Below are 13415 nucleotides of genomic sequence, written 5' to 3' on the forward strand. Positions count from 1 at the left end.
AAGGGTTTCAGGCCATAACAAATCTCAAACATGCAACAATGTCCAGCAATTAGTGTGTGTAGCCCTGAGGCATAAGTAAGATGCACGCAAAATGCTCAGTAGTTAGAGATAACTATTTGACCTCAAAACCGAGCGTCGTCCTCCCACAATGCACCTGCAGGTACCACACTGTACAGTACGATTTACATGACTAACACGGACCCAACCATCTACCCACAGTACACAGTAAAACCCTTGGTGTTCATTTAACCCTCGGTGTGTAGAAATGATCTGTTAGGGCAGTGGTTCCAGGCGGATTTCCATTGGCATGGTACCACACCACACCACACCACACCGACCACCACAGCAGCGGTTTCCACTACAATGAAGTGGGTAGAGTGGTGTGTAAGTGGTACTAAACTGGTGCCTAAAAAGTACCCAGTCCTGGGTAGGTCTGAGCTAGGCCAAGCTGGGCCACATGCACAGGTGATTTGCATTTGTATACAGGACAGTTGGCCACTCACCTACATTCCATTGTTAGGCAAAAATGTACATTACAAATGAGTGTGAATGACCGGAGTCTGCTACTCATACCTGTGGATTTGAGCAGGGGTACTTTTGTGTAATGGAAACAGTAGATAATTTGAAGCGGTGCGGTTCTGGTCTGGTATATGCTGGACTGGACTGGTCTATAAGCCGTAATGGAAAAAGGGCTAAAGTGGGGTCCTGCAGGGGGGGGGGGGGTTCCAGGAGGTCCCCAGCAAAATGGTTAATACAGCATCACAATCATTTTTAACCGCTTTATCCATGCTTTATACGTTGGCTATTCAAAAATAGCAGATGTAGAAGCTCACAGCTCGTCTCTTCGTCACATATTTTGAGCATTTTTTTAAATCTTGAAAGCATTTGGAAAATTGGGATTTTTTTTTTTTACACAAATCTTCTCTTCTCTTCTCTCTTCTTTTCAGATGGGGGTCTGTGGTATATCCAGGCTTGGGAACTCAGACTACTGCAGGTTTTCCTACTGGCCGTCAAACAAGAGATCTCATTTAAACCTCGCTGGGACACCAGGTGAATGAAATCAAGTTTGAAGAGGAAACTGACTGTAATTTGGTTCCTTGGGACCAGAGAACAGAATTACAAAAATAACAAACGTGGGAAGCGAGACAATATTAAATACTCAGTCTTGCGGCAACGCTGGTAGCTGAGTGGATAGTGCGTCAACCATCACTGCAAGATCCCCGGTTCGATTCTGTCCGGAAACCTGTACGGCATTACATTGCTAGCCTCAGTTTCCTGTCTCTATGTTCTCTCTTAACCACATACCCTCCGTCCCAATTCTGAACATTAAGTGAAAATAGCAGATCTATAAGCTCACAATGCATCACAACACGACGCATTGTTATTTCCGGCAAAGACATTTTTAGGGCCCTATCTTGCCTTACCCAAAAAATCCGTCCCGGACCGCTAGGCCTACGGTCCGGGACGGATTTTCTTTTTTGTATATATAAAAAAGTTTAAAAAATAGCTAAAATGGCAGATCTACTGGCTTACAACATGTAATGTGACGCATTGTGAGCTTGTTGATCAGCTATTTCTACTATTTGTCGTATTATGAAGTATATAGGGCTTTAGTGGTTGATCTAGAAGGCTCATGCCCTAGAAGCGACGCCATAAAATGAAGTCAGAATTCAAGTGTTGCACTGAGTTCAGCATCACCAGCTCATCTATCAACCTCCTGCAGAAAGAGAAGCGACAGAGTGCAGAGGCAGAGTGCAGGGGCCAATTGTCACAGATAGACAGGCCGGGTGCATTTCTCCTTTCCGACATGTCGCCTTTCCGACGTTGACGAACCCTATACCTAACCCTAACCCTAACCCTAACCGCACGCGGAAGCCACTAGTCGGAGTGGTGAGATGTCGGAATGGAGAGTGAACACCAGACAGGCCAAAGTGAGGGAGGGGGTGGACCCCATGGCTAGCAACCACTTTGAGCCCTAGCTTCCCTAATCTGGGGTGAACATTCATCCAAAACAAATCTACAAGCTCACAACATGTCGCAACATGACGTGTTGTGCGCTTGTAGATTATCTATTTTCAGTAAAGAGGACAGGACTTATGGTGACTAATAGGGTGGTTAAAATCCCATGAAATCCCATGAAATAGAGAGAGCGAAAGAAGGAAAAAGGAGAAAGGGTTGGAAAGAGAACGAAGGGAGCAAAGATCGAAGGAAGGAACATAAGAATCAAAGGAGGAGAGGGAGAAGAGAGCAAGAGGGAAGGGAAGAGAGAGAAAACAAATGAGCCACAGGGCCTGTAATGTAATGAGCTTGGTGGGCTGTAGAGGAGGCAGCTGTATAAGCAGGTCTGTGGGGGAGAGAGGTTTTCCCTTCAGCCGCAGGAGGGCAAGAAGGAGGAGGAGGAGGAGGAGGAGGAGGAGGAGGAGGAGGAGAATGAGCTGGCTGCTTCTAATGCCTTCACACGGCTGCTGCAGCATCCTCCACAAACACACTTGCATATACGTGTGTGTGCACATGCATGCACACAAACATCCCAGGCTTGTGTGACGCATTGCCATAGTTTCATCACGTCGCTGGTGATGTCACCGATACGGGACCAGAGTTGGCCGTCCTGGTTAGAGAGCGATTGTGACGTTGCTCCCAACTGGTAATAGCTGCAAGCCAGCCAGGTATGAAGCAGCTGCTACAAGGGAGTGAGTACGGAACGAAAGATTGATCGAATGTTTCAGAGTGAAAGATGAGAAGAGAGTGTGCTATGTCTAAGTGGATCCTGTATTTGTTTCTCCCCAGCTCTCCTCTACATTGTCCCCCCCCATCGTCTCAATAGCATCCATCTCTCCTTTAACAGAGGTAAGGCAAAGCCTTGTATCCCTCAATGTCCTCTAGTTTAGTCTTTATTTGGTACATTTGCAACCAACAAACACGCACAGCAATTGAACACATTTCACTTTCACACCATAGGGTATCCATTACCAAGTGAACTGTAAGTGAACATAACTTGCTTGTGAGGAATATATTTTTGAGAGAGAGAGAGAGAGAGAGAGAGAGAGAGAGAGAGAGAGAGAGAGAGAGAGAGAGAGAGAGAGAGTAAGTGAGTGAGTGAGTGAGTGAGTGAGTGAGTGAGTGAGTGAGTGAGTGAGTGAGTGAGTGAGTGAGTGAGTGTGTGTGAGAGAGAGAGAGAGAGAGAGAGAGAGAGAGAGAGAGAGAGAGAGAGAGAGAGAGAGAGAGAGAAAGAGAAAGAGAGAGGGGGGAGAAAATAAAGAGGGGAATATAAAGACAAGAGGGGGGGGGGGGTTCTTGAGATGCTTGTACATGGTTTTAATTTCACTTTGAAAGTTAAGGGTCAGTTTTTACACTTCCACAAATTAAACTATAACACTCAGGATTTTACTGTGTAGTGTGTACAAAGAGATGACAAATGAGGATGTTGATTAACAAGTCTACCAAGACTAATGAGAGGCTTCATCCATTGTTAGCCAGGTGCATTAACTTGGTAAAATATTTGCTGCAGAAGGCCCAGACAATTACATACTTTACATACCTTTATATTACATACTTTTAAATCCAGGATCTACCATTATGAATTAATACACCCTATAGGTTGGAAGAAAAAGCAGAATCTAATTGTTGCAATTCTTTCATTTTATTTATTTCACTGTTCAGCCTTTCGAAGAGAAGTTAAAATATCTGTAAAGTAGGTTAAATCTCCCAAACAAATGTATTTAAAATGCAACCTTTCGACCATGTCAGTCTTCATCAGGCAAATAGTTTTGTCATTGATTATCTAATAATCTATTTTCTGCCCAGGCATTGAACTTTGATTTGTGTGATTGGATTGTTTTCTAGGTTGCTTCTTCTGGCTTCTTCTTCTAGTGTCATACATTGTCATTAGCAAATGGCTTTGGTACAAATATGTTCCTTTGTTTGTCGAAGAAACATTTGGCTGATGAACAACAGACAAAATAATTTCTTTGGAAGCTTTAAGTAAGTCTGCAGATATTTTAACTTCTCTTTGATTCCTGCCATGTTATCCAGCACCTGGTCTAGCCTTTTCTTACATTCCTTATTGTATAAAACACTTTCGCAATGTGGGGGTCCGTGGCCTAATGCATATCAAACCGGGGGTCCTTGAAATGAAAGAGATTGAGAATCACTGGTAAACATTTGATGTAAACTGTATGGGTAGGTTGAGTGTTTCTCTGATATCAAGCAAACCCCACCTGTTATTTTGCTGTTTGCTTTGGATTTCATGGCTGGACGGTCTTTCCCTCATTACTGTATGTTTGCTATTTGCACCAAACCATAGAGTGCAGCTGTTCACGTCATTGTTGATTTTCATCAAGTTGTCTCTCACCATAATTGCAGTCTTTGAATTTTTAACTAGAAATACGTGCCATTCGGATCAGCGAGCCAACTTCGGACCACTATAATGAAACCAGATATTTGTGAAATAAAATAAATCTAAGAATGTTCTACAGGGGGTTGAATTGCTGGTTCTTCACTCACACACCCACTCAAGCCAATAACAACCAGTGAAGATGATATCCAACGTGTGTATAATCACACCACTCCCAGTGCAGCCAACCAAATGAATGTATACATCACTGCATGTCACCATACGGTACCTCCATGCACTCAGGATATCCCCACAAGGATTCATTCAATCCATACTTAATTTGGAGCTCCAAGGTGACAGACAGGAAATGAAAGACTGATTTCTCAACAAGTGATTATGTGGTGTGTGGGAGAATTTTGACACACATACTGAAGCCAATTTAGTCATTATGCCAATTAATTCCTCACTACACACTACTGTGTTATCACTGCTGTTGTACCCTACTTGCTCACCTGCCAGTAAAGAGCCCCCAAGGGTGGACGTAGCACCTCCTCCCGCCCACGTGCGTGCGTGCGTGCGCGTGTGTGTGTGTGTGCGTGTGTATGTGTGTGCGGGGGTAAGAGAGCCACTGACGTCTGAGGGCCTAAGGTGATTGCAGTGTCTACGACAGCCTGCGCACACAACCAACAAAAACACATACCCAGGGGCCATCCGTCCAATCATGAGCCACAACAAGTGGAGAGGAATCCACTTACACAGGCAGAGACAGACAACCCCAGCCATCTCCACCACAGTTTGCCATGAGATAGACCTCTCCATTGTATACAGTAAGATGAATTCTTTCATTTCTGTCCATTAGATTACACAGCCCTGTGTGTGTGTGTGTGTGTGTGTGTGTGTGTGTGTGTGTGTGTGTGTGTGTGTGTGTGTGTGTGTGTGTGTGTGTGTGTGTGTGTGTGTGTGTGTGTGTGTGTGTGTGTGTGTGTGTGTGTGTGTGTGTGTGTGTGCTCCTGTGCTCGCGTGTGTGCTCCTGTGCTCGCACGTGCGCGCATGCGTTCGTGCCGAGGCTTATACAATAGACCTCCTTTCAACTTAGGGAGAAAAACTAATAATTTGCAAAAATATAACAACGCTAACATAATTTAGGAATACAAATATAACAAGTACCAGTAAAATAAAACAGTAAAACACAGTAAAAGACTATAGTAGAAAACAATCCAATTAAAAACTAAGAAATACAAAGCAATAAGAGGAAAAATTATATACAGTAGATAGTAGTACAGTAATAGGAAAGTGAAGATGATCAGCCTGTCTTATATGAATGAATTTGTGAATTCAACTTTTAAGCTAAAAGACGGTAGAGAAACTAGACTAGATGATCCCCAGTGACTTCAGTTTTGTTCTAAATAACATTTATGTGTTTTCCAATTTAATGTCTCATCTACTAAATTGCCTAATAAATGAGAGTGAGTGAGAGACATGAAATTCGCCAATACAATTCCTCCTTTGTATTATTTGTGTGTAAGTCAGTATATATACTGACTATAATGTGTAATGTGTAAGTCAGTATATATATTGACTTACACACATACTACTGTATATGGTAACATCATATTGGTATTATCAGCAAAGAAAATAAAATGTATAAAGTTGATCAAATGTATAAATGTAATTCATGTCAAATGGATACATAGTGATAGTTTGTAAAGGTACTTGGATCATCACTTTTAAACTATAGTGGAGTTTAAGAGTTGCAGGATTGGACAACTGGTTGGTCTAGCCACATCACACAGCATTCGTCCCTTCGGGTGAGCAAGAGAGAGCGCGGGCAGGTGTGAGCAATGCATTCTCATAGCAGCAGCCCCTGGATTTTAAGCCAGGGTTGGATTGTGAGATAAAATAATATTGTTAAGGTCAAAGTTCTATGCTGTGCCAGACAAAACGAGTAACAGTGAAGAAAGGAATGAAGTCTGCACACAGCTCTACCTGATTGCAAAGTAAAACATTATTCTGAGCTACAGCTTATTCCTTTCTTCACAGTTAACTTTATTCCTTTCTTCACTGTTAACTGAGAGTGAACTCTTGATGGAAATATGAGTCACACAACAGTCTGACAGTGTTCTATTGTTAATTATAACAGAGATAGGATGGACTGGAGCAGGTCCAGGCTCAGCCAGAGAAATGATACAGTGGATTATGTTACTGGTTACAGTTTACACAGGTATGTATAAATGTATAAAGCAATCAATACAGGATTGCATTCTGAGAGTACATTTTCCAAATGAGTATATATATGACTTCAAACCAGCTCTGATAGAACACTTGCTTCTTCAGTTTAGGACATTGATTTCAAGCCACTATATTTGAAGCTGTAACTGTTTTAATGTAATATATTATTGTTCTGTGATTGATAAGTTTGTTCTTTTTCTTGTTTTAAAATGCCTGTAATCTTGACAACTTTAGAAATGAGAGACAACACCTCAAATATTGTAGTACTACTACTACTACTACTACTACTACTACTACAGGTTGGTTGAATGAATGAATACATTCTTTAGAAATAGCCTTTGGTGCCTTTGATGGAGATTGAGGATCGTCTATTTTCGGTGAATAGATTTGGTGTAGAGGGAAAAAACGATGGACTAAGTACAGAGCCGACTAAGTATTAGTTTACTATAGGAGACTAAAGTGGTTAATGTAAATCTGTTTTGGGTACTGTCCTCGGCAAAGTAGTGTTGGATTATGGGTCTGCTCTGTGTTACTATGTAATCTCTCAAGACAGCGCCACTGCAGGGGGCACGGTGGTGCAGTCGGTAGCGTTCTCGCCTCACAGCTAGAAGGTCCTGGGTTCGATTTCCGCAGGGGACGCGGTGGGCCCATACCCTATAGGTGGGGTTGGCCTTTCTGTGTGGAGTTTGCATGTTCTCCCCATGTCCCCTAGGGTAGGTACCCTCACAAACAAACATGCAGTAATCCTGATTAAAAGCCTGATGGGGGGGAAAGGAACTGTTTGGAATAACGTGTTCTTTCCACGCGCAACGTCCTGACTCCCCACTGTCAGGTGATAAGAAGCGGCCTGCTCACTCCTCATGCATTAAAGAAAGCATGCGCTCGGTTTGGGGCTTTCCCCAGGCTGGCAGAGGGAGAGTAGCGCCCAGGATTACAGTTTAGGCAATTGGCATTGGGTGAAAAAACTGGGTTACAAAAATTGTGGGATTAAAAAAAAGAAAAAAAGACAGCGCTACTGCCTTAAACATGTAATGTTGTTGTTAGTAGGAATAAACACAGAAGCGCCTGGAAGGAAGTGGACTAGAAAAGGAGAGTCAAACTAGAGTTCCTGTTTAAAACTAAAAAGGAGGGAAAATCTCATGGGTTTCCAGATTGCTATCCATGGTGCTGATATTTGTCGTCCATGTACTTACAAAAAGAATCGTCATTTGCTTAGTGGAATAGATAGCCTAGATGTGTTCATATTATACAGTTACAGCTGCTTACAGTCATCTGATTATCAGACCTATGAATACTTTTGAAAAATAGGTTTATAACTTCTGGATTACCACACATCTGAAGTGGCAAAGGTTTTACATTTTGGGTAAAATACATAATTTTACAACATTGAAGTAAAGTAAAATAAAGTAAAAAAAAAAAAGAAAAAACAGAAATAAAGTATCAGATGGTGATGATATCATTCAGACAAGCTATAATTGAGAAATATTATTATGATTATTAATACTACTACTACTACTAACAATAGTAATAATAATATTATTTACTTCACATTCCATGGATCAATTCATATGGATGTAGTAATACCATCACCATCAGTGTAATTTAGACTATAAAGCAATAAATCAAGGACTGCATTCTAAATCAATTCCACAAATGTGCATAGCTTAAAACCAGCGGTAATCAAGTTCTTAGGCAGTGATCTAGCCTGCGCTGTCCTTGGTGCTATTTAATTGAAACTAGGATTTGGGAGCAGTCCTGTTCTGTGACTGTCCATGGTGCTGATATTTCTGGGAAACGTAAATGCTTACAGAAACAAAATGCATTAGTGAAATAAAATAGGCTACCAGAGACAACTGAGCTCAGCTCTATAGTAGTAAGCTATAGCCAACCTTCTGTTTGACACTTAATTCGTCTGATGAAGCAGATGAACAATGCAATGCGGTCAATAAAAGTGCTCAATATTCCTTCACTTCCCAAAAGAAATAAGTCACATTTGAAAAGAAACTTGCGATCTTGGCTACCGGCCACGGAATCCATGGCACGGATCGCGTTGATCTTGACGTCACTCTCCTCTTGACATCAGCAGCTGTAGGCTACTCTGGTGGGCAGCTCGCCGCTTAAATATCAGCACAGCCACGGTATAAACACACAGAGACACACCTTCATATGGGCGCAACAGATCACACAGAACACCCTGTTCGGAAACAAAGCAGAGGGAAGTGTAGTGGGAAGTGGGAACTTTAGGCTACATCACAGTGATATATCAAGACTTTTACTTGTTGCTCATTACTTTTTAGGAGGGCTAGAAGGGTTTATAAGTTAGTTATTGTTAGTAAACCCTATCTGGAAATTGGAAGTTGCCTTAATTTTGCGACGTTGTCGAACGAAGTTGCCTTCTCTTGACACTGCGTGGAATTTATTTTTCTTCCAATGATGATCAACGACACTGTTTTGGTTGGCGAATTTGACATTAACGTTTCAGAGCCTCTTTCTCTCATCCACAACCAAAGTGCTCCCCCTCCTCTGCGGCTGGAGTCCAAATCTCTGGTAACTTCTGCCACCATGTTCGCCGTGGGGGTCCTGGGAAACCTCATAGCCATAGTTGTGTTGTGCATATCTAAGAAAGAACAGAAAGAAACCACTTTCTATACACTGGTCTGCGGAATGGCCATCACGGATCTACTAGGCACTTGTTTCACTAGCCCAGTGGTGATTGCTACCTATGTTTTGAAAGGTTTCCCCGGTGGGGATCTGCTCTGCCATTTCTTCTCCTTCTCCATGCTTTTTTTCGGCTCAGCAGGGATGTCCATCTTGTGCGCAATGGCAGTTGAGCGTTACCTGGCGATCAATCACGCGTACTTCTATTCCCAGTACATAGACCGGACCATGGCCCGCTTTGCGCTCCTCGGCGCATACCTGGCTAACATAGTGTTGTGCATCATGCCCAGTTTTGGCTTCGGGCAGCACGTTAAACAAGGACGTGGGACGTGGTGTTTCCTGGACTGGAGGGCGAAGGACCCCGTCGGCGCCTCGTACTCTTTTCTGTACGGCGGCGTGATGGTGGTGCTGATCGCAGTGACTGTCATGTGTAACGTGGCCGTGTGTCGCTCTCTGCTGGGGATGAACCAGAGGACCAAGACGGTGAGGGCGGAGGTGTGCGTCCACGGTGGGCATCGGCGCCGTTTCCCGCGGTTGCCAACCGTCACATCTGCAGCTGAGATCCAGATGTTCTGGCTACTGATCTTCATGACCATTGTTTTCCTGGTCTGCTCCATTCCGTTAGTGGTAAGACAAATGTGCACTTGCGTATAAGATGCACCTGCTATTCTATCATGTTACTTTGGCAGAAACTGTAGCCTAATATACCAATGGTTCTCACACTTTTACATTGCAAGGTCTCCCCTTAACTCTGACAGTGTACAAATGGAACTATTTGAAAAAGAAATTACACTCAGTGTCAAGAACTTCGTTCCACAACGTCACAAATGTACACTGTCAGAGTTACAGACTTGTAGGCTAAGGGTCAATTTAGAACCCCATAAAGGTCAAGGAACCCTGAGAGTCCCTGGGCTAGAATCCACTTTGAGAACCACTGGCCTAGCCTATAGCCTATACCATGTCTATGTTTTATGACAGACTAAAGGGCGTTGAAACAATCTTGGTGTTAACCTGTATCCTATATGCATGTAAGAGTCTGACAGCTATTTATTCATTCTCCTTTCGATAGGTCCGCATCTTCGTTAACCAGCTGTATGATCCTGCTTATATTTCTGCTGGAGGGACGCCTGACTACCGCAGTGATCTGTTGGCCATCCGCTTCGCCTCATTCAACCCGATCTTAGACCCGTGGGTGTACATTCTGTGTCGGAAGAACCTGCTGGTGAAGGGCTGCGAGAGGCTGAAGAGAGCCGCTGGCCGTGTCAGTGAAGGTCACGGTCACACCATAGGCTGGGTCGAAGGTCGACATTCAACCCCGTCGTTCGAGCACAGCAACGAGACCAGCTACGCGTCATTACGCACGACGACCAACGACGTGGAGAACCACGGTTCCGCCAGGACTAAATCCTTCGCCGACTTCGCCATGAGGCAAGCCTGGGACTACGACACCGCACGGGTCAACTTCCACCCGTTCAGCATCAACCATACCGCGATCCTAGATACGGACATCGCGGCTGCTTCCAACCCCGCCGTGGTGGGGCTGTTGGCGGGGCACAGCGACGCGCAGCAGCCCACAACGGCGCTGTATACTTCACGTGTCACAAAGATGGACAGTGTCACATGCAACTTCAGCACACCGAGCTCCCATCTGTCAGAGAAGTGCCTCTGATGGATCATGGACATGAACAAAAAAGTGTGACGAATATACAGTATACCATAACTGGGAGCGTATTTGTACAGGTCTGAAGAAAGACCAAACTTCCTGTGACAATTTCGCGAGATAAGAAAACCAGGTAACAGGAAGAGTGGGGCACCTAGATGTAAAATTGGCTATTTTTCCCAAAATGTTAAAAAATAAAATATTTTGAAAATGGCCTTAAGTAATGTAAAGTATACATGATTAGAACATGCTTGAACATTCGCCAATTAAGGCCTAATATTTCTACAATTGCAACAAATTGCTCCAAACCTGAATATCCAATCATTTTTGGCATACATTTGAAATTGAAGGATACATTTGGGTCTGATAATGATGTACCGTTCATGTTCAAATGATGCATACTTACTGATGCATGACTTTTTTTTTGTTTTTACATTTGGACAAAATAGCCAATTTCAGATCAAGGTGCTCACTCTTCCTTAGTGCCCACTCTTCGTGTATCCGAAAACCATGTTTGCACTTCTTATGTTGGGCCTAACAACAGTTTGCCTAACAATCTTTGTTTATACCCAATGGGTAGCCTGCCAAACATATCCACCAAGTGGATCCCTATAAACATCTCATAGTCATGTTTAGGCAATTTTGTTATTTCATGCATAACTCGATATATTGCACTGGATTCACCGTGGTGATATTTGTCTACATGCTGCTATAATAGTTCACTCAGTGCCATTTGCCAGTGTTGCATGATACAGGGAAAACTCAAAGTACCATTAATGGATGCTGTATATTTTGTACCTCTTACATTTTCTAAGTAATCGTGCCAAAGTGAACAAATCACTTCATGAAAAAATAAAACAATGGGGTTGTTCTTTGTATTAAGCTGTTATCTGTGATTTGCGGTTGTGTTGGTGAGTCTGTGAGTAACAGTAGCCTAATAAAGATGACACTGGAGACAGTAACACCATGTTCCCTCCATGACGTTCTTAGGTAAACAGTGAAATTACACTAGTTAAAGGACCACTTCACCTATTTTCAACCCATCTTCATATAATTATGCTACTAATGTTCTTTATAAGATGGGACCATTTCAATGTCTACTCTGTGTCTCAGAGGAGGCATGTGGACAGTTCAGAAACCTGCCTACCAATGACATCATTGGTCATTAAAAACAAGATTTCAAACTTTTGCTTTCATTAATGCAAAAACATTGAGCTATTATTTCAGTGTGCTATCTTTAATTGGAAGAGAAAGTCTGAAGTTTCTATTAGCTTGGAGTCCCCATCAACAGGTTTCTGAACTGTTAATAGCCACCAATGAGATGCAAGTGAATAGACAGAAATCGCACCATCTTATAGCCTAATGAGAATTAGTGAGGAGTTGGACTACTTATGTTATGTGAAGATAAGGTTGAAAATGGGTGACGAGCTCCTTTAAGCAAAGTGTGTGTGTCTATTGGAGCAAATTCATTCACTTCTGTGTGTCAACAACAACAACTGAGTCCATCCACTCACTCAAACGTACACGAGCTGTATTATAAGCGATTGAGTAGGAGACCGGCGCCCTCTTCAGCATGTTAATAAGGGTGCAGGGCAGGCAGCAGCTTGTTGTTTTTGGTTACGCCCAACAGGTGGCACTACAACACTGTATAACGCAGCCTATTACTATTTCATTGTTTTAGTAATAGCCTTGGTAAAGAAAACTATAATGACTATCACCTGTTAACACTGCTGTTTTTGTGTGGATATGCTGTTGAATGCATAAGTTATTCTAAGCGTAAAAATCCCTCTCAATATTGTAGCCTACCTGCTGGGGATCACCTCTGCTTGATGTGAGCCTACCCGACACCTCCCCACCACAGGTGTTGTCAATCATGTCTGAGTGTTAATCACATTGCACTTTTTGTGCAGCTGTCAGTGGTGAAAAATGTTACTCAAATTCTTTACTTAAGTAAAAGTATCAATACTGCCACGCAGAAGTACTCTGTTACAAGTAAAAGTCTGGTATTCAAAATGAACAGAGTAAAAGTACAAAAGTATTGGCATCAAAATGTACTTAAAGTACCAAAAGTAAAAGTATTCACTATGCAGAACAAGTGTTCAAAATGTATTAAAATCTTTTGAAAACAGCAGATACAAGCTCACGCTTGTGGATCGGCTATTTTCAAATAGCCGAAGTATATGCACACAAAATGTGATTTTGTTGATGTGTTGTTTTCAATGAAGCCTGGCTTCCTTTCCGTTTTAGTATTCCGTCCATTAAACACACACAGAAGAAAGACCAAATTGAATCAGTCCATAATCCAAAATAAATTATAGGTTACACTATGGCCTGTACAAAAATAACACTCAAAATTGAACAATTGGGTTATTGGCCAAAGGCCATATCAACATACTTTCTTCTTGTTAATATTTACAGAGGATATCATCTATTTTCCTTTATAAAGAGAATTGAAAATGGGCATGAAAAAGTTTCCATTTGAAATAAAACAAAACGTCCCGTATTTTTTGAAAACTTTATTCCCCTAAAGGATAT

At 42.4% G+C, this 13415-nt stretch overlaps 1 protein-coding gene across 1 annotated transcript; it reads left to right on the top strand.

Annotated features, from left to right (window-relative positions):
• Positions 1-8992: 8992 nt before the first annotated feature.
• On the top strand, positions 8993-10889 carry ptger4c (prostaglandin E receptor 4 (subtype EP4) c; the record flags this gene model as incomplete). The annotated part of the gene is made up of 2 exons (XM_084058839.1): positions 8993-9847; positions 10290-10889. 2 exons carry the CDS (start codon positions 8993-8995, stop codon positions 10887-10889), a joined length of 1455 nt encoding a protein of 484 aa, XP_083914965.1.
• Between the last annotated feature and the right edge of the window lie 2526 nt (positions 10890-13415).

This window comes from Gymnoscopelus microlampas, assembly GCF_963454915.1.
Source record: "Gymnoscopelus microlampas genome assembly, chromosome: 5".
Lineage (NCBI taxonomy): Eukaryota > Metazoa > Chordata > Actinopteri > Myctophiformes > Myctophidae > Gymnoscopelus > Gymnoscopelus microlampas.